At 42.0% G+C, this 21625-nt stretch overlaps 1 protein-coding gene across 2 annotated transcripts; it reads right to left on the minus strand.

Moving 5' to 3' along the window:
* Positions 1–1574: 1574 nt before the first annotated feature.
* Positions 1575–21522, minus strand: si:ch211-225b11.4 (thyroid adenoma-associated protein homolog). Of its 2 annotated transcripts, XM_058375721.1 has the most exons (31): positions 21313–21522; positions 20214–20397; positions 19985–20071; positions 19885–19912; positions 19561–19709; positions 19357–19479; positions 18958–19078; positions 18697–18839; positions 17028–17112; positions 16776–16912; positions 16450–16647; positions 14633–15344; positions 14331–14483; positions 14098–14207; positions 13848–14008; positions 12652–12806; positions 12390–12548; positions 10883–11031; positions 10496–10633; positions 10287–10391; positions 9921–10121; positions 9678–9828; positions 9295–9532; positions 8466–8705; positions 8093–8297; positions 7510–7698; positions 6398–6645; positions 5819–5989; positions 5142–5381; positions 4039–4241; positions 1575–3847 (listed from the first exon to the last, which is right to left on the minus strand). In XM_058375721.1, the coding sequence occupies exons 1-31, from the start codon at positions 21441–21443 to the stop codon at positions 3603–3605; spliced, it is 5559 nt and encodes a 1852-aa protein (XP_058231704.1). In that variant the 5' UTR covers positions 21444–21522; the 3' UTR covers positions 1575–3602. The 2 variants fall into 2 exon arrangements, with proteins under 2 accessions (XP_058231704.1, XP_058231705.1); XM_058375722.1 differs by lacking the exons at positions 1575–3847; positions 4039–4241; positions 5142–5381; positions 5819–5989 and having other exon boundaries at positions 6508–6645; positions 8064–8297.
* Between the last annotated feature and the right edge of the window lie 103 nt (positions 21523–21625).

The following is a 21625-nucleotide window of genomic DNA, read 5'->3' on the forward strand; positions in this document are numbered from 1 at the left end:
GTTCTTACAACACCAGCTGAAGTGAGGAATGTACTGAAGAGGAAAAGCTCAGGGTGTGACGCTGAGCAACCTCCCTGCAAACGTTTTAAGGTGAAGCATCTACTACATCTTTCATTCTTGAGAGAAGATGCTCCTGTTTTCCTGATTTCTGTTCTATTCACATTAAGAGCACAAACAGATAGAAAACAAATGAACCTGCATAAATAGATCTTGAGATATCCAATATTCCATTTACAGAAAGAAGAGAAGCCACAGTCCTGCACTGTTCTTCCAGCCCACGGTAAATATTTTTATGAAAATTACTAGATGTTTCTTAGTGTCCTAAATGCCCTGTGTTATCTGCATATGCAAGTTTCAGGAGATGTTTGTAACATCCAATATATCTCTTGCACAGATGACCAGATTGAGTTCATTGTCAAAGCCCTGGAGGAGCTGAAGCTGGAGGACAGTGTGGACATCAAGAAACAGCTGGGAACAGCTAGGAACAGATGGTAAGTTGGCAAAAAATGAATAAATAATGAAATCAAATCTTCACAAAGGCTGCAGATATCACTTCTAAGTACAATGCACAATGTGATATGTGACTGTTCTGAACCACTGGGATATTTAGTGGACTATGAAAGCTGTTTCCAGAGAATCAACTCTGGTCCTTTTAAAACTGGTGATCTGGGACTCACTTCACCAAACCCTGACAAGTCCATCATTGTATTTAGAAGCTGTTTCCCGAAGCTGAGCCACATTTAAAAATGAATTCTTCTGTATCAAATCGAGCCTGCACTCTGTCACCAAGACAAGCCTAGCATTGGTTTCTGGGTGTAGAGTCAAGTTTTGGGCCAAGTGTGAAAAGCACTTAGTTATCTTCAGTTCATTTTCCATGTTTGATCTATTTCACACTGCATTTGTGCCGTCTTTTAGGGTCTCCCGCTTCTGAAAACATGATGAAAAGTCTATCAGCAGTGAAGGCAAGATTTGGGAGGAAAAGAAAAGCTCCACGGAGTGTTTCTTCAAATGGGGAACCTCCCTGCAAGCGTGCTAAGATGAGGCTTTGCACTCTACTACAGAAGCCATCTGCATTCAAATTACTTCCTGGAGAAACTGTGTTTCATTTCATTATGGACTGCATCAGCTACATGTAGTTGAAATTAAAAAATGAAAATAAAAGCTTCTTGACTTGACTTGAAATTCACTGCTAACAAGCATTCAGGTAATATTTTACACTGACTTTTTCGTATTCAGCAGTCAGGTGTCATTCACAAAACTGATGTTATTCTGAATCACTGCTAGACTTTACACTGACACTTTATCACCATTTGACACTTTACAGCAGTCACTTTATCACTACGTGCACTGCACATTTATACGGTGAAGAATTTTTTATAACTTTTGTTTATCGTCAGTTGTTTTTCTAATTAGCATACCGGTTCTCTTTCATTACTTTCTTTTTTATGCTACTATTACTTATATATATATATATATATATATATATATATATATATATATATATATATATATATATATATATATATATATTTTTTTTTTTTTTTACATATTTTGTATTGTACTTGTAAGTTATGCTTGTACCCCCCTTCTACCCTGTCATTCTCGAGAGGAGTAAACAAGGTAAACAATTTCATTGTACTAGTACATATGACAATAAAACTCTTGAATCTTTTGTGTGTGAATCAATGACACTCCATAAAATTCAAGCTAAATGGTTTCTTTCCCTCTCTAGGGTCACCATGTTTAGCAAGTCACCCATTTTCCTGACTCCTGGACCATCTACCATCTACAAATTATTTTAAATGTAGATAAAACTGTATTTCTAGAAGTTGCCACAATTTTCTAACTCCTTAGACTTAGTGGGGAACAAGAATCTCTTATCGTCTAAACATTGTTCCCATACCCGAAACCCAGAGGTGCTAAGAAGTAATTGGGAAGGAAAAATAAATCTTGCTGTGGACACTAAGTGACTCTTCACCTGGCAGATGGGCCTGTAATGAGGCCTAAAGCATGCTGTATTCCCCTGCTGATTCACTTATCCAACTCCATCCCTGCTGCTGCCACGAAGATTACATCACCGCCTGATACAAGCACTCCATCCACTGCTGAGGAAACCAGATCAGACTCTAAACGCTAATTCAGAGGGATGAGATATGTGAAGGAGGGAAATAAAGGGGGAGAATGAACGAGTATAGAGGCGTAGTACAAACGCGGAAGAGAGAGGGAGAGAGAAGAAAATGGGATGTGAATGCGGTTTATAAAAGCCGGAGGAGATAGTGTGGGTTGGAATAAGGCAGTTGAAACCAGTTCTGTGGAAACGGCACTCTGAAAACCCAGGGCATGGTATTGTCCGTAATCCACCATGTAGCATAATGCTACACAGAGCACAAATCAAATAGCTCGCTAATCTTCCAACATATCTGATGTGACTTACTTCCAAAAGATCATTTGTTTTATATACGTTCATTGTATAATGTACCTAAATATAACTCCATTCCAGTTTTACAGTCCAAGATGGGACAAATATTGTACCAGTCTCTGTAGGAGGTTTTTCCCCTCGGGTGCTTTTTTGACACAAATAACCAAGGTTTAAAAAAAAAAATAGAAGTCAAACTTTAATCGGAGAAATTATTCTCACATATCAAATATCAGATCAGATATCAACATAATAAATAAAATAAAATAAAAAAGTATAATAAAAACAAAATCAACTTCCTGGTTATGGTCAGACTACATGGTGTTATTAAAAAAGAACATCATTAAAGGAGAAGTTTGTACATTGTAGAGTCCCCAGCTGCCTGCTAGGAGCCGTGCAAATTCAGAGATGACATTACTTAAGCATGAGCTGTCTTTTTGTGAAACTGAGCAGTGCTGAGACGCTCTGAATCAGCTGGATGGAGGGGGATGGAGCTCATTTCTGGGTGTAAAACTAGCTTCATCCAGATCACAGTGTTTTTTAAGATCTCTCTGTGATTACATGCTTTTTAAAACGTTACACACTTCACCTTTAGGATATTAGTCATACGTATTTCAGTCGCTGGTGCTTTCTCACATTGTGTAAGTCACAAGCACACAAATGTATACACACTCTAATGCAGGGGTGTCCAGTCTTATCCAGAAAGCGCCGGTTTGGGTGCAGGTTTTCATTCCAACCAAGCAGAAGCTATGCCTGATTCCAACTGGCTAATCAACTGATCTTGGCTTTCAGTAGACTCAGGTGTGGCTTCTGCTTGCTTGGAACGAAAACCTGCACCCACACCGGCCCTTTGCGGATAAGATTGGACACCCCTGCTCTGATGCCTGTAATTGCATACAATTTTAAAAAATGTGACATTATTAAAATAAAATAAATTAAAAAGTGGCCTTCATCCACTGGATGTTATCCGACTCCCACTCTGATATATAGCCTTTCACACATCTCTGTCTGAAGGAAGGAGAGCGATGTTTCCTGATATTCAGAACCACAACAACATTCAATCATCAACGCAATACTGACTCACTTCTTCTACTTTATCTGGAATAGAGGTAGATCCAGGTAACCCTATAGTCACTAATACCCCAAGGTAACAATACAACAATCCCCCAAAACCCCTTGCGTCAGTTTACACCCGTTCTGTTCCGACGGCGTTAATAAAACTGTCTGGGATATAAACTCCACGCAGGCTGAGCCGCGTGTGTAAATCCAGCAGGTCCTGAGCTAAGAATGAAGGTTCAACCAGGGGTCGAGCTTTTTTGGAAACGTTTTGGAACTGCAGCAGAAAGGCAGCCTTGGCGTACAGCCCACAAAGGGCGCCATGGAAACGTGGCTCCATCAGCACACTCAGCCAATCAGGATCCAGAGTGTCACCTAGACAATGCAGGACACTAAATCATGTGACAGATCCAATCAATAAATGTTCATGCTGCTTTAACAGACAACTTTTCTTCTCACTAGAGGCAATGCTTTTACTGAAGTTTTTAAAAATACTACAGTGGATCACGCGACTATAGCAATAGTTAAGGAAGTCGTTATAGTAATTGATTGTCAGATGCAATTACCCAAATGAAGCTTGGCACAGATTTGGAGGTTTTCTCTGACACAGACCGTATTTTCTTGTTCCCACTGATCCAGGAGCTTGGCAAGAACAGAGGATTCTGGGTACCGTTTCGCCAGGCAAAGTAAATACGGCAGCACGGTCTCAGTAATCACAGAAGGCTCCAAATACATGTTTGCGTTGTCCTGCTCGTACAGACTGCTGCATCTGAGAAGCAGAAAACATGGCAGTATGAATCTTTACATCTACGTAATTCTGTTCAGTTATTGGAGTAATAAACATGGTGAATTGCCTGAAGTAGAGCTGCCAACATTCCTAACAAGATCATTTTAGCAGACAGCGAGAAAAACCTGCCAGTGGATGAGATCACTGATTAAATAACTTGCTTGGCAGTAACAGCAAAAAAACAGTGAGGAAAATGTCCAGTGTTGGCCACTATTTTAATAAAATTAAAAAAAAAAGCCTCCATGTTTTTCCCCCCAACTAAAGCTACCACAGTCATGCGCCCTTGCATCTATTGGCTCATGAGCCCAAGGTTCTCATGAAATCACAGGTAAAAAGTTCACCTAGATAACGTCAGTACAAGTGAAACGTCCAATGCACTACAGTAATATGTAATGAAACCGTATTTAAAACTGGTGGATCTTTAAATCGCAGGCTTCTGAAGTCTTGAGTATGCAGATAGACTCGTTTACCTTACCTCGCAATACATACTTTTTTTTTTTTATTTCATAGTGAGGCAAAGAGAAGGCTTATCTTACTTTCTACACTTGCTTGCATCTGTTGCCGGAGTGATTCACTGGGAGATTTCAGCTGATAAAGGTGTATGAGGTGCTCGAGATTTTAGTCTCGGACTGGTTAATAATTAGTACCACAGCTATTATTTAACAGATTGTTTATTTTATTCTTAATAAGAATGCGTGTCTCAGATGTTTTAATCTTGTTTAGGTCATATCTTTCAGCCACTGGAGTATAAGAGAGCATTACGGGTATTCACTGTATGCTGAGAACATTTTCTGGTCTTTATTAATGGTTTCATTTTGATTTGATCATAGAACAGTGCAGGACTCTGTGTGTGTGTGTGTGTGTATAACGTGTGAGACTCACTGTGTGAGCTTTGCCTCTTGAAGTACACTTCTAATATCCCAGTCTGGCAAGTGACACACCAAAGCCTCCAAAGTGCCCTTGCTATCCCAGAATTCCCCCAGTAGCAGGTCCAACAGCATACGTAGTGATTGGGTGCTTGAGACTGCCTGAGAGTTTGAGATGACAGAAGCAAAGACAGCCGCCTGGGCTCTCACTTGCTGACTCTGATCCTGCAGTAGGTGAACACCTGTACTGATCAGCCTGCACAAACACACACACACACACACACACATTCCCATTTTTCACTTGCGTGTGATGTTCTGTCAACTTCCTGCCAACAATGTAAACATAATAAATTTTATCAAGTTGCACACCCGGCTGTTGAATAGGCCTGAGGCTGAGGGTTGTATGCTGGAAACCTGATAAGGAAACCAGAAACCTGATAAACAGTGTGAGCTTAAAATGCCACAATTGTCAATGCAATGGCTAAAGCGCTGGTCTTTAAAGAGACTGAATTGATAAAGCAAGGATTTAAAGCTGTCTTTTGTCCTGATGTCTAAACCATTTGTTTGATGTAGTATTCAGCAAATGTGTATTAAACAACTACGTTTTTAGCCATAAGGTGATAATAATCGGTGTTGTACATTTTATTATAAATAAATTGGAGAAATGAAAAGAATGGCAGTACACAAACCAACCTGGTACTGAGGGCTTTCAGAGCAGTGCAGCTCATCAGGCTGCTGGTCACTATCGCAGCTCCAGTCAGAAGCAGAGCCTGGGCACAGGCTAATCGCAGAGCTTCAGGAGCCTCAGCACATCTGTGTGTTTCTAATAACACACACCAACGCTGCAGTATAGCCATGTCAGTGCTAAGAGAGAGAACCATAACATATTTATAACTATCCACTGATCAATTCCTCATCCTTATGGTCAGCAGTTTTGTTTCAATTTCAATTTATTTGTATAGCGCTTTTAACAAGGAGCATTGTCTCAAAGCAGCTTTACATAAGAAACAACAAACATATAAACAGACAAACAGTCCTAGATGTTATCCCCATTGTTCCTTTCTTTTCTATATGAACTGGGATTCTGTCAATGCAACCAGTTTTCCTTTCTTTCAACCCCAATGAGCAACTTGGCTAATTGCACCCCCTGCTGGGGAATCTCCTGCCTTGTATATAATACGCCAGTCATTTTTAGGAGTTTTTGTGATCACAGTAAATGAGGGACATTGCTCGACCTGTTATGAATAAGAAAACATATAGAAGATGAGTCACCTTGGAGAAAGTAGCAGAGACAGAACACACAGGCTCTGAGAGAGGAGCTCTGGCCCTCCTCGGCTTCCCTCCAGATCCTCCAGGAGGAGATGAACACACAGGTGAAGCTCTTCCTCTTCAAGCTTGAATACGAGAGGCTGAGACCTGGTTGCGCTCAACATGTCTGGGGTCATGACTTCCACCAACGCTGATAAGTATGCTCCCTTGTACTCAATATCCTGATCAACGAGTGCCTGTCTCAGACTGCCCTGCACACAGAATATACACTATTTTTCCTAAAACCAGACATTAGTGCAGCATGATTTTTTTAATAAAGCCTAAACAAGGCTATACCAGCAAATATAATCAATTATTACTTATTTTTAGCTTTGTTCAAGAGATAAAACTGAGCAGATAAGGATTAAAAGTCTTGGAGTTTGACCTCACAACCTTCTGATCAATAGCCCAAGAATCTGAGTCACCACTTTCCTACAAAGGTATTGTGCCATTAGTAAAAAGTCTGGAATTTTTCTGCACATAAATCCCTTTCACATACATACATAAATGATGGAAACACTGTGAAGCAAGATAGACTGCTTCTTCTGAAGTGGCTAGTGAAATACAGAGATGAATCAGATGTTTTCGGATAAATTAGTACTTCATTATTATTATCATTATTATATCCGTTGCTATTATAGCCGAGCGGAAAATTGTGACTAAGCTTGTTCTGTACTTCAGAGTTACTGAATACAATAGCTGTGCCTAAAATCTCTAATCAAGCAACACCACTGAGCTGTATATCAGTGGTCAACAGCAGTGCATTACAGCAGTCCTAATTTCCTTTCATTGTGCATGTTAAATAATAAACTGAAGCAACATATCAAATGCCAAGTGAGTTAAGGCGTTGCCAAAATCAAGTCACAAAATCTGCCCTATAACTCACATGAAAATAAGTAAGGAATAAAAAAAATATGATGGAACATGCTGTTGTAAGAAAATAATCAATAACAAGGTGGCTCACTCTGAAGCAGAATTACCCTTACCACCCTGAACGTTGATTGTTTTCCATGGTTTTTTAATGTTGTGGAAACTATGAAGGTCACATGATAATGAGAAAGTGCAAAGAGATTTACCTGGAGTGCCTTCACCAGCTCATGCTGTAGGCGGCTTCCTCTCCAGCCCCGCCCCTCTTTGACCCACTTGACCAAAGCGAGACGAGTAACTGTGCTCCCATTGGATAGGTTGAGCCACAGCTGCCACGCCCAGTCAGGGTCATCACACAGGTAATGCACTGCACTTTGGTGGAAGGAGGCGGAGCCAAGCTGAAAAGACATTTATAGGAATATAAGATTGCTTGTGCAGGTTTATAGCAAATATATAACAAATCAAATAACTTATAAAGGCAAAACCTTTTAATCTTGTAAGATCCCAGTTCTACTGTTTTTGGCATTTACTTTTTTGCTTCTCTATAATGCATGACATATTTAAAGCAAAAATAATGAGACTGTGTTAGAATGTGACTGATTGAGCATATAAGACAATAAGCGAATTCTACAAGGCAATTATACAATTTATCACATGTAGTCAGTGATGTCCGGATTTTAAGATGAATCCTGTCTAGCATTGGCTGTTCATATGTCTTGTTGGACATAAGATAGCACGTGTAAAGTTTTCATTCATATTCTACCTGAAGGCAAAATGAAGACGTATCTGCACCTCTAAAATGTGTGGAGTCCTGTGAAGTTCCTTCATCAGCAGAGAGCCAAATCTGATGAGGAAAGCCTTCGAGCAGTTCTCTCTCAGCAGCCCCAGCACGGCTACGTATGCCTGGCGCACCAAAGGACACCTCTGCTCATGGGATGCCAGCCAAATTCGGACCTCCATCGCCTCCACCACGGCACACAGAGAGGGTGGGCGAGGGCTAGAGAGAGGCACACAGTACATATATTTAGATTTGGCACTTGAAATCCTCACTGGCGAGTGAATAGGTACAGTTATGTAACTAGTGTGTGGGCAGATGATAAATTGAAAGTCTATCTTCTTTTATTTTCATTTTTTGCTTTCGGAAAATTCTGACGGAAACGCTCACTTGTCAGGGTGAAGCACTCTGGTCAGAACGGCTTTAATCTGTAGGAGTTGGCCATGCATGCGGTTGTGACAGCTTGGGCTACTTGGCTTCTCCCGCAGCTCTTCCACCACTCTCAGGACGCTTGCCACATACTCTGTAGGTGGTATCATAGCAACCAGGGCTTGGGCTGACATCGCTCTCACACCATATACTGGGCTAGCGACTAGCTGGAGCAGCGGAGGCAGGAAGTCTGACAGAGCTCTGTACAAAAAAAAAATGATGCAAAAATCACTCAATTAGCCATAATTCAATTAACCCATTAAACCCTCATTTCCTCCTACAGAGTGCAGTGACCTAAGTGTTAAGCAGATTTCTGTGCATTAGGACAGACATTGCATGCTTAAAAAGGGCACTTTGGTACCGATTACAATGCAAATTTATAAACTCAACTGTTATAGAATACACCTTATCAGTGAATTTATATTTTGATATAGTTCTTCTTAAATAGACACAACTATATCTTCATCATGAAATCCAAATTTGTTTCCAACCATAAGATTGCATGCCCCTTGTTCACACTAAAATTTGTATATTAAAAAATAAAGGCTCTTAAAATTTATCACACACTTTGTAATCTACCTGTCGTGGGATTTTCCGCTTCCTGTTACTGCACCTTGACCAGTCTACACTCTCGAATGAATACGATTAACCTAAAAACCTTTTTTAACAACGTGACATTAAAGGAATTCCAACATCCTTTAATAAGAAACGCCGCCTTATTACCGCGATTTATGAATACAGTGAATATTTCATCATTCAAAAATCAGCATCAGTGACCAAAAAGTCATACTGTGTTTGCTCCTGAGCTCCAGGCTGCAGCTTGGCCAGCAGGGTCAGGATCGGATAGAGAGAGGGGTGAAGGCTCAGTCTGGCTTCATGAAGGTCTGTGGCTGCTTTTTCTAATGCCTCCTGGAGGAAGGGCTTTAATGCAGGATAATGCTTAAAAAAAGCCGGGGAGGACATGCCATACTGGGCAGAGACATCATCACCAGCAGGCCTCTGACCCAACATCCTGGAGCAGAGAGAACCTGGGGGATGAAGACCATGGAACAGGAAGTAAAATGTAGGCATGGCTAGAAGTCTACAAAATTTTGGAAGCAGGGATATATTCAAGTCTAAAACAATGATATAAAGATGTGATTTGCAAGAATGGAGTCGAATAAATGTATATACTGTAAAGCTGAAGTGCAGCATTCCTCATGGCCCAACAAGGAGAGCTGAGGAGTGTGAGTGACAGGATGGTGATCTCAGGAGCGTACTGAAGAATAGTCAACCCCAGACTGGAGCCTTTCACTAGCGCCTGAACTGTGTGAACGGCACACACCTGGAGAAAGAAGCATGTCAAATTTTACCAAGAAACTCAATCTGTGTGGAATCTATAAATAACCTATAATAAATAATAGGAAGGTTGTGTACTTGGGGCAGATCAAGGGTCTGGTCCCAGTTCTGGGGCAGTGGAGCTCCAGCTATTTCCAGCAGTGTGCTGATAGTGTGGGCCAGTAATGGGTGAGAGGTGCTGCTCTCCTCTGCTGCCAACACGCCAAGAATAAGCATCGGCAAACCCGCTGCCCGTCTCGTCACCGAAGTGCTGCGGGGAGTCTGAAGGACACACAGACCCTGGAAACAGAATAACAGTGGGGTAGAAAGGTGAGCACTTAATAGAGAGGAAATCGCAGGGGGTACTACTTGGAGATCTTCACCTTCACATGAGATCATCATCATCATCACGATTAAAATAACATTCTGAAAATTCAGACACAATAAAATCCATCATTTTAGTACCTGCTGTAGAATGCGGTTTGGGATTTCTCTGAGCTTTGGATCAGAGCTGGTAAGAAGGACAGTGCAGAATTTAGTGAATCCAATGCAGCAGCCTTCTACTGCCCCCTAATGAGAAAAACAGGGTACAACATTAAAAAAGTATTGTGCTTATGGAGGAAATAAAAAAATCATGTATTCAATAAGTAGAGTCAAATAACGTTGCAGCTTACCCAGTGCCGGCATTTAAGAATAATGTCCTTAAATACTTTCGAAGCCTTTTGTAGATCTTCTACAGTTAGCAGTGTTCTATCCCTATGAGTGAGTGATTGAATCCTCTCAACCAGAGAGCCAAGAAAAATCCCTATTTCCTACCCAGGAAGAGAGACATACAATATGCAGTGAGATATATGTGGCAATAATGGCTACTGAGGATTAGAAAAGTTACAAATCTTTTTTGAAATGTGTCGTTAAAGCATGTTTGGAGTCAACATGGCTTCATCTCCAGAAAAACAGACGGTGTTATAACTTTATTAGCCGTGATGCCGCCTAAGGAGCTACAAAAACAATACTGGATAATGGGAGCCTTGGTCAGCTGTCATGACGTTGAATGCCTGTACCTTCAGCGTAACCCAGCAGCAGGTCAGCACCAGACTGTGCTCTTCAGATAGCAGCACGTTCTCTTCTCCGTCATCATCTACCTCCGCTCCATTGTGTCCAATCAGAGAGCTGATGGCGTTTCCCATGTCACAGAATGAAGGCGGGACTTCTGTAACAAACAGACAAATAATACCTTACTAGGATAAAAAGTTATACTGGGCTAATTATCCAAATCAAGCATCAGTGACTGACTACGCACCAGACATCCTAACATTTGTAATAAAAGCTATAACACTTAAGCACCAATTTATATTATATTTTATCAGTTAGATTATTTCATACATGATTTGAGTTTTGAGGTAATAAGTGAGAATGGATTGTGGTACAGATAACTAAAGCTTAAGTCACAACTATACACAGACCAGGCATAACATTATGACCACCTGCCTAATATTGTGTTGGTTCCCCTTTTGCTGCCAAAACAGTCCTGACCCGTCATGCACTGTGTATTCTGACACCTTTCTATCAGAACCAGCAATTTGAGCAACAGTATCTTGTCTGTTGGATCGGACCGCACGGGCCAGCCTTCACTCCCTATGCGCATTACTGAGCCTTGACCGCCCATGACCCTGTCGCCGATTCACCACTGTTCCTTTCTTGGACCGCTTTTGATAGATACTGACCACTGCAGACCGGGAACACCCCACAAGAGCTGCAGTTTTGGAGATGCTCTGATCCAGTCTTCTAGCCATCACAATCTGGCCCTTCATCAAACTCGCTCAAATCCTTACGCTTGCCCATTTTTCCTGCTTCTAACACATCAACTTTGAGGAGAAAATGTTCACCTGCTGCCTAATATATCCCACCCGCTAACAGGTGCCATGATGAGGAGATCATCAGTGTTATTCACTTCACCTCTCACTGCTCATAATGTTATGCCTGATCGTTGTATATCATTATATCATGTCTCCCTCTAGCCAAAAAATAGAAAAAACATGTTTTTACTTTCTGCTGTTCCCGTTAGGAGTCGCCACAGCAGATCATTGATCCACGTACTTCATTTAGCCCCGGTTTTAAATTGGATGTCCTTCCTGACACAAACCTTTCCAATTCATCCAGGCTTGGGACCAGCACTGGGAGTCTCAAGTCAAGTCAAGAATCTTACTGTCATTTCAACTATAGTGAAATGAACGTTTCTCCAGGACCCTGGTGCTACATAAAAGGAAGAGCTACATAAAAATATCTTGTGCTAACCCAGTGATTGCGGTTGTTTCCGTTGGCCGGGAATTGAACCCAGACTGTGGTGGTGAGAGTGCACTGAAACCTAACCACTATTCATCCAGGGACCAAATAGAAATAGCAATGCTTCTATTGATGCTCAAATTATTAGCATCTCTCTCATTTTTAGCATTGATGCCTTGTATAACAATATACAAGGATATAACAATTCGATCTATTCTCAATATATTTACATTTCAAGACAACCTAAGAGGAATAACGTGCTTTGCACTGCCGCATTGAGCATACCTTTGTCCTCCATGTTCTGATCTCCGTACAACACACCCAGCAGCAGGAGCGTGATCTTCTCCAGCAGTGAGAGCATTTCTGCTATCATATTGCTGTCTAAAGCTTCAGCCAAAACCCCGGGAACGTCCAGCATACACTTGTGAACAGCACTGACCGCACCTATAATCGGTCAGTTAAACACACACACAGTAGACATGAAGAGAAACACATACACAGTCCTGCACGCTGCATGAACATTAGAGAATTATAATAATCACATTACCATGTAGAGGTGAGGAGCGGGCAGCGAGCAGCATGTCCTGTTTGGCGGTCAGGTATTGTTTCTCCAGAGTCTGTAGTAGGTGTCTGATCAGCCTGATTGACTGCACGTCATCCTGATTCAGAGCCTCTGACACCACACCATCCAGAGACACACGCCTTGTAAGAAAGATAATAACAAAGAGTCACAATAATGAGGATTTATGACGAAAACAGAATCAGGATTCAAAATGCTTCCTGAATTATTGCCAGATTTTGTAATTTTTCATACATCACAAACATCATCCTATAAAGTTAATAAGGAATAAAATGTCATGTCTTGTTGGTGATTATTTATCTACAACAGCACACTTCCTTTTACACAACAATTACCCTAATATAGTGTACTGCTTATCCATACTAATAAGATATAAAATAAGCAGTATGTCATGTTACATGTTATGGGAAATCATAGAGAAGTCCTGAGGTAAAGTAACAGATTTACCTCAATGTTCTGTCTTATTTCGTGTGTATTAAATAAAGGTCTCCTTATAGGAACATTTACCACAGCAATGAATACCCCCGACCAGGCAGAACATTATGACCGCCCATGACCCTGTCGCTGGTTCACCACTGTTCCTTCCTTGGACCACTTTTGATAGATACTGACCACTGTAGACCAGGAACACCCCACAAGAGCTGCAGTTTTGGAGATGCTCTGATCCAGTGGTCTAGCCATCACAATTTGGCCCTTCGTCAAACTCGCTCAAATCCTTACGCTTGTCCATTTTTCCTGCTTCTAACACATCAACTTTGAGGACAAAATGTTCACTTGCTGCCTAATATATCCCACCCACTAACCGGTGCCATGATGAGGAGATAATCAGCGTTATTCACTTCACCTGTCAGTGGTCATAATGTTTTGCCTTAACACAGGAACCTGATTTGAGGACACTACTACAGTGCTTGTATAAGATATGAAACCTTTCTTGATTTTTTTGCTCCGATGGGGTGTCGACTTAGTGAAGGCTATTATCGTGTATTTTGCTTTTATGAAAATGAAGTGTCAGTGAAGGTATGGATGTAAAGAAGGCATAAAAACTGCTGTAATAAGCAGCAAATAAGCAGAAGATGAAACAAGCACTTGTATCTAATAAGCATGAAACTAGTAAATAGGACAATATTAAAACGTAAAGTGGGGTAAAAAGTATACTAACGCACTTCTGCAGCAGAAGTTTGATCATCAGAGCCCCCATCTGGGCCTCCTGGACACGTGGGCTGTGCAGACGTCTCTCTGCTCGGTTAAACAGCGCAGCGGCGACGTCAGACTCCAGAGACTGCGGGAAAAACCTCACCAGCAGCTCAGCCGCATGCTCACGGATCTACAGCAGAGAGGTATGGCGGATGTTATGTTACAGGGCATGAAGACAACGGATCATAATACAAAACCTAGAAATTGGAAACTTGTTACCTCATTGGTCACATCCTCCAAACAGCCAATCAGGACCAGTTGTCTTGACCGGCAGTAAAAATCCCACTTTCCTCTTTGTCTTGCACAGTTTATCAGCTCGGACATGTTAGCTGAAGAAAAAACAAATACATTTGGGATGCCAGTCACATCACCGTAGTAAAACAGTAGAAAAGGTTTTTAAATGAAAATGAGAACTTTTAAGTGGAGGTCCAATAGACGTTTTTGTCTTCTACCTGGTGGCTGACCCTTCTTCCTGTCTGGACTCCAGGAGTCTGAGCAGGTCTCCAGAATTGCAGCTAGCAGCAGAAGAGCTGTCTTCTTTCTCTGGAAGCTGTTTCCAGGAGCCAAGGAAACTAACGGCAACTGCGCCAGCCAGTCAATAAAGTCTGCGGATATTTACAGATGCATAGATATTTGGTCAAATGCACAATCATGGTTTTTAATACAGAATGCACAGAATATCCTGAGGGACAGTATGATCCAAATAGAATTTATAGGAATAACACCACTTCATATAGAAGTCCAGTCTCCGTACCTATGCCTTGTTCAAGCTCCTTCTCTTCTTCTTTGCTCAGACCTCTTTTACTTTTTTGACCTTTGAGGATCGCCATACAACTGTCCCGAATACGCACGAGGAATTTCCTGATCGCAGCCTGGAGGTGCTGACGAAACGGAGACGACTCGCTGTTCAGATTCAAAGGAAGAAAATCTCTCACGGCAGCGTATTCCACATCCGCTGGAGGTTCTTTAGTCTTCAGGCTGCAGCAGATAAGATTGAATGCCGCTAAGCGCACCCCGGCATCCAGAGACGACAAGGCTAGCTGGAGTGTTACCAAGTTGCTCTCTGAAATCCAATACAGATGACCGTTTACTGTTCGCTGGGCGCTCATGATACAAACCCATGCTCGTAGGTGCCCCGGGACAGCAGGATCTAGAGCAGCTAGCAGCGAGTCAAACGCTCCCGGGAAGCAGCGCAGGGTGCAGGGCAGGAGGTAGCTAGAGGTGTTACTCTGAATTTGAGTGACATCAGAGGTCAGAGCAGTCAGGATTGTTGGTTGCCATCGCTGCACCCAGTGTGCAGCTAGGTGTAGCTCAGTGGGCGGAGCTTCCTTCACTGTATTAACGCTAAGCTCTCGTCTTTGCTCCTGTAGCAGCAACTTGTAGGTCTCAGAGGCGCAAGGTGCAAGGTGATTAGTGGAGAGGCACTTATAGATATGAGATGGAAGAGTCGGATACTGTTCCAGGACCTGAAAAAGAAAATATAACAAAAAATGAATGTCATTTACATCAGCAGTGAGTTTCAGGTGAGAGCTTATTGTACTCTTTATATGTGGAGAAAAGAGAAAAATTCTTTCACACCAAACTAGAGAGTAAAAAAGTGATGGAATATTCAAACAAAAACCGACAGCCAGACAGTTGGAGAGATGGTTAAACAGACAGACAAGAAGACAGATAGATGACAGAAACATATTTGCAAATAAACAGACCAACAGATAGACAGCCAGAAAGCCCAAAACTGACAAACAACCAACTCAGACAGTTAGACACACATTTTATATATATATATATATATATATATATATATATATATATATATATATATACACATACACACATACATACATACAGTCAGACAGTCTAAAAGACACAGACAGATGGATACAAACAGACATCTGACAACACACCAACCTATACACACACACACACACACAGACAAACCAGCCAAAGACAGACAGACAGGTAGACAGACATTCAGAAAAGCTGGAGACAGACAGGCGGTAGACAGACATTCAGAAATGCTGGAGACAGACAGGCAGGTAGACAGACAGACAGGTAGACAGACATTCAGAAAAGCTGGAGACAGACAGACAGGTAGACAGACATTCAGAAAAGCTGGAGATAGACAGACAGGTAGACAGACATTCAGAAATGCTGGAGACAGACAGGCAGGTAGACAGACATTCAGAAATGCTGGAGACAGACAGGCAGGTAGACAGACATTCAGAAAAGCTGGAGATAGACAGACAGGTAAGACAGACATTCAGAAAAGCTGGAGATAGACAGACAGGTAGACAGACATTCAGAAAAGCTGGAGATAGACAGACAGACATTCAGAAAAGCTGGAGATAGACAGACAGACAGGTAGACAGACATTCAGAAAAGCTGACTGAGAAAAAGACAGACAGTCACAGACTAGAGGCAGCATGCCAGACAAACTGACAGAAAGGAAAATAATTAGACAGATAGATAGATAGATAGATAGATAGATAGATAGATAGATAGATAGATAGATAGATAGATAGATAGATAGATAGATAGATAGATAGATAGATAGATAGATAGATGTTCTACCTTGTCTGTACCCATGTACTGCAGGAGGCCACTGAGCGGTGAGTACTTGGCCCTGGACTCCCACGGCAACTCCGCAATCCTGTGCAATAAGTCGACATAAAGCCGTTTCTCAGCATCTCCAGAAAGCCGACAGTCCAGCTCATAAATCTCCAGGAACAAACTGAAGGCAGTGCGAACCGATTCAGACACGCCCTCTATCTGTATACAAGATGGGAAATTCTATCAAAATCTCTAACAGGGTGAAATCTGCTACTGGTAATGGCAATATAAATACACATTGATCAGCTTCTCTGTTTGTATAGTAAATCCACATAACCCAGGCTTACCGGGCTCTCTGCATTGTCCCAAATGATTTGTGTGAGTTTGTCTCTTAGGGTTGAATGTTCTCCAAGAAAAGAAGCACCGGAGATCTCCCTAATCTCGGGCAGGCATTCTTTCACACTTTTCAGCCACAAGATAAACACTGCAATCAAAAAACTGTAATATGTCAGTTTCATGGAAAAAAAAATACACGCTGTTAAAAAATTTTTAGGATGTAGTTTTTCTTATAATGTAAATTTTTCTCCTGATTAGAGCACCTTGAAACACATAGTAGTGACAGTCCAGTTTCTCTCTGAGCAAATCTGAGACAAGAGGAAACAACCCGTCTAGGAGGAGGCAGGTCTGTGAGACAGGAAGAAATGGATGAGAGCCGGAATATACCATGAGAAAAGAAAAAACAACACTTACAAATCCTAAAGAAAAACGAATACCACTTACAGAGCTTTTAACATCTTATTAAAATAGGCACAGAAATGGAGCTACTGTTAACCTTATTCTTCACAATGTAGCCCTAAAAAAAGAAAGATAAAAATAAAGGCACAGGGGTCGAAGAAGGGATAAAGGATAGAGGAGAGGAGAGGAGAGGAGAGGAGAGGAGAGGAGAGGAGAGGAGAGGAGAGGAGAGGAGAGAAGAGAAGAGAAAAGGGAGAGGAGAGGGAGAGGAGAGGAGAGGAGAGGAGAGGAGAGAAGAGAAAAGGGAGAGGAGAGGGAGAGGAGAGGAGAGGAGAGGAGAGGAGAGGAGAGGAGAGGAGAGGAGAGGAGAGAAAAGGGAGAGGAGAGGGAGAGGAGAGAAAAGGGAGAGGAGAGGAGAGAAAAGGTAGAGGAGAGGAGAGGAGAGGAGAGGAGAGGGAGAGGAGAGGGAGAGGAGAGGAGAGGGAGAGGAGAGGAGAGGGAGAGGAGAGAAAAGGGAGAGGAGAGGGAGAGGAGAGAAAAGTGAGAGGAGAGGAGAGAAAAGGTAGAGGAGAGGAGAGGAGAGGACAGAAAAGGGAGAGGAGAGGAGAGAAAAGGGAGAGCAGAGGAGAGAAAAGGGAGAGGAGAGGAGAGGAGAGGAGAGGAGAGAAAAGGGAGAGGAGAGGAGAGGAGAGGAGAGGAGAGGAGAGGAGAGGAGAGGAGAGGGAGAGGAGAGGAGAGGAGAGGAGAGGAGAGGAGAGGAGAGGGAGAGGAGAGGGAGAGGAGAGGGAGAGGAGAGGAGAGGAGAGGAGAGAAAAGGGAGAGGGAGAGGAGAGAAAAGGGAGAGGAGAGGGAGAGGGAGAGGAGAGGAGAGGAGAGGAGAGGAGAGGAGAGGAGAGGGAGAGGAGAGGAGAGGAGGGGAGAGGAGAGGGAGAGGAGAGGAGAGGAGAGGGAGGAGAGGAGAGGAGAGGAGAGAAAAGGGAGAGGGAGAGGAGAAAGAGGAGAGGAGAGAAGAGGGAGAGGGAGAGGGAGAGGAGAAAGAGGAGAGGGAGAAGGAGAGGAGAGGAGAGGAGAGGAGAGGAGAGGAGAGGAGAGGAGAGGAGAGGAGAGGAGAGGAGAGGAGGGGAAAGGGAAAGGGAAAGGGAAAGGGAAAGGGAAAGGGAAAGGGAAAGGGAAAGAATAGAAAGGAAAGTGAAATTTGGGATATAAAGTGAGTGAAATGGAAAGGAAAAGATGAAATGGAATTAAAATGGAAAAAATAGAATATTAACTGGACAGGACAGAACAGTAGATGACAAATTAGTAAGTAAAAGGAAGGGAATGGAAAAGAACGGATAGGATGGGAAGGGATGGCATGGGGAAGGACAAATTTGGAAATTAATATAGTAACAGGACGGGACAGAGCAAATTACTAAATAAAAAGAAAGCAATTGAAAGGATCAGATAGGATGAGAATGAAAATGAAACATATAGAGGGCAGCATTTTTATGTTTGGGAAACACTCTATATCTAACTTTATTCAGTGGACTGCTGTACCTGTTGGGCTGTACTCTGGTGAACGAGTATGTCCTTCTTTAAGCAGGTCAGGAGTCCTCTGGATACACTCAGTCTGTCAACTCCATCACAGCCTCTGGGAGAACAGTCTACCTGCAACTGCCCTAGTGTCAAACTACACTGTTCTGCACACACACACACACAAACACACAATTATGAATTTAAATGATATCGTATATACACACCTGGCTTGATACTCTTGATGCTTGTGTAAAGAGGACACTCATATACACAGATTCTCACCTGTGCCGGTAACCTGGAGTAAACTGGAGGCTGATGAAGTTCCACTCTCACTGTCAGGTGCTACGGAGATCAGCATGGCCACAGCTGTGCCTGCCAACAACCGTGTGTCCCTGTTACACACCTGACAAACACAATCCACCATGAACTGTCACAATCACACACTCTTTATACAGTAGCCATGCAATACATTTACATTTACGGCATTTGACAGACGCCCTAATCCAGAGCGACGTACAAAAGTGCATTGAAATCTTTATCAGTGAATAATAATACATCAATACTGGTTATGGCAAGCATGGCCTACCATATAAAATGTTCCTCTAGAGCTGGAGAAATTCACAAATCTTCTATCCTAGAGTTTTCAGCGAGAATAACGCAGCTTCACCTAAAAGCACTCACCTCTCCTAAGATAATGTTCATAAGAAATCCCAGAATCTCTCTCATATAAGGCTTGTCTTCCTGATCTGAAAAGACCAGAGGCACCACTTGTTCGGGCAGCAGCTGGAACATTTGCAGACACACCTGGAAAACACAAAGACACACGTATTACATAAAACTGAAATGTCCAGAAATTAAACTTAACCCAGGCTTCAGTATGCTGACCTTGACTGCCTGATAACACATAGCACCGTTTCTTGATGCTTCGTCTTCCATAATGTCAGGTAACAACGTGGTGATTTTACACAGCAGGGATGAAAACGCTAGTCTTAAACCTTCTCGGCCCATCGTGCTCTCCTCCAGGAACATACACGCTGTTTGTGATATGAAAGACGGACACATCAGCTTTACTCAATGTCATAGCAGTCAGAATTATGTATATAGAGAGTTTGTATGCATAACATGCATAATATGTATGCATAACTACAGTGTCACACATAGTAACAACAGTGGGCAGTAGTATTAAATTGCTGGTGTTTAGAGACTCACCTATTTGAAGGTCCTTTAATGACAACACCTAGACAAGAAGAGACAAGTCTGTTAATACACAAGCAAAACTAAAAGAATTAAACAGATCCTTCCTTCTCACCTGCTCCTGGTGGAGTAGTCTGTGAAGACATTGTTGGACCTCGTCAAATACTAAAGACTTGTTGGCCTGAGCCAGGTGTTGCAACATCTGTTATAACACAAATCAAGACTAGAATGAGCAGTCATGTACGAGAACATAAAGCTCTACTATATAATGATCTCAGCACATATACTGAACCAGTCTTAAAGGTAACATGTGCCATGTTGTACAAGAAAATTCGCCCTATTACCTGGTCTAGTTTGCGACAGGCTGATGCAGACGTGTTCACCGCATCTATCTGCGATGACAGGAGGAGCTGAACGAGACGCCGATGTTGTTCAGACTTCAGCGGCTGCAGCAGAGGCGGTGGGACTTTCCTCAGGATCTGCAATGCCTCCTCTAGGGAGCGCTCTTTAACCCGTTTTGTTGTGCTCCTGTTGGCAGTGAGACGGCTTAATTTATCACTTAACATTTCATCACCACTGTAATTTTCAATTCAATTTATTTGTATAGCACCTATTACAATGGACATTGTCTCAAAGTAGCTTTACAGAAGTAGAGTAACAGAGAAGGAATATATATGTTACTATTTTATTCTTAAATGTTAGACCCAATTGTCTTCAGATTTTTGTCACTACAATTCCCATCTACTAGCTAATTCTCTTCTATGGCTAGGAACTGGGAAGTTAGTGATATTTCCGCTTAGAAATGTAAAGCCAGACTGTTGCTTGATGATACAAGACAGGGCAGCAGAACACACTCAAAGAAAGAGGCAATAGCTCTCTTCCATAAATGAATAAATACATAAATAAATTCCTCGTGTACAATAATTTTCACCAGGCAAAAGTGTTCGGAACCACAGAAGATCACACACAAGTGTGCTGAACCAATGTGACCCCAAACTTAAGGATCCTGAAGCTTCTGGCCAGAAAAGTGTACAAAAAGATATGATGCTCAGAGTACACCACCACACATCTGACCTCCTGATCACATCTTCGAGAGCTCTCCAACTTTTGTCTATTCCTGAATTGACTACATGATAGTGAAACATTCTCATAAAGTCAATACTCTGATGTCATTCCTTTTGCAATGAAAAGATACGAGATAAAGCTGCACATGTCACAAGATGCAAAAACGAATTAGTTCTGTAAAAGATTCAAATGAACCGAATCACCAAAACGAATCATTAATGTCTATAACCCTAATCTGACTCTTTATCAAAATGAAATAGCTCCTTTTAGCAAAACAGACACGACTTGACAAGTATTTTATATCATATCAATATCAGATTTCTCCACAGTAAGTCTGATGGGTTTAATATGTATTAGATTGCATGCATTACCACCAACCTTGCACTCTCTGTAAGCCTCTCCAAAAATAACTGGAGCTTATCTCTGACATCTTGTCCTAGATCATCCTCTGAAACAAAGGATCTAAAAAGTGTCCCCAGGTCAGGTTCATCTAAAACTGGAGAAATCATTGCGGCATAACTTATCTATCTACTCTACAGCTGAAACATACACACAGGGCAGCGTTTCCTCGTGTACAATAACTATCACCAGGTCGCATCCCAAATAAACACTCACTCCCTGTTTGAATGCACTAGGGTAAAGAGTGCAATAACGTGACCCTACACACTATGTAGTGTACTAAGATGCTATT

Source organism: Hemibagrus wyckioides, linkage group LG22 (genome assembly GCF_019097595.1).
Source record: "Hemibagrus wyckioides isolate EC202008001 linkage group LG22, SWU_Hwy_1.0, whole genome shotgun sequence".
Classification (NCBI taxonomy): Eukaryota; Metazoa; Chordata; class Actinopteri; order Siluriformes; family Bagridae; genus Hemibagrus; species Hemibagrus wyckioides.

Excerpts from the sequence above, each read along its gene's own strand:
- si:ch211-225b11.4 (XM_058375721.1), bottom strand. The coding sequence starts at position 21,443 with ATGATTTCTCCAGTTTTAGATGAACCTGACCTGGGGACACTTTTTAGA. Across the intron at positions 10,122-10,286 it reads CAAACCGCATTCTACAGCAG|GGTCTGTGTGTCCTTCAGAC; the intron begins GTACTAAAATGA and ends TTCTGTTTCCAG. Across the intron at positions 3,848-4,038 it reads CTGTGCCAAGCTTCATTTGG|GTGACACTCTGGATCCTGAT; the intron begins GTAATTGCATCT and ends TGCATTGTCTAG.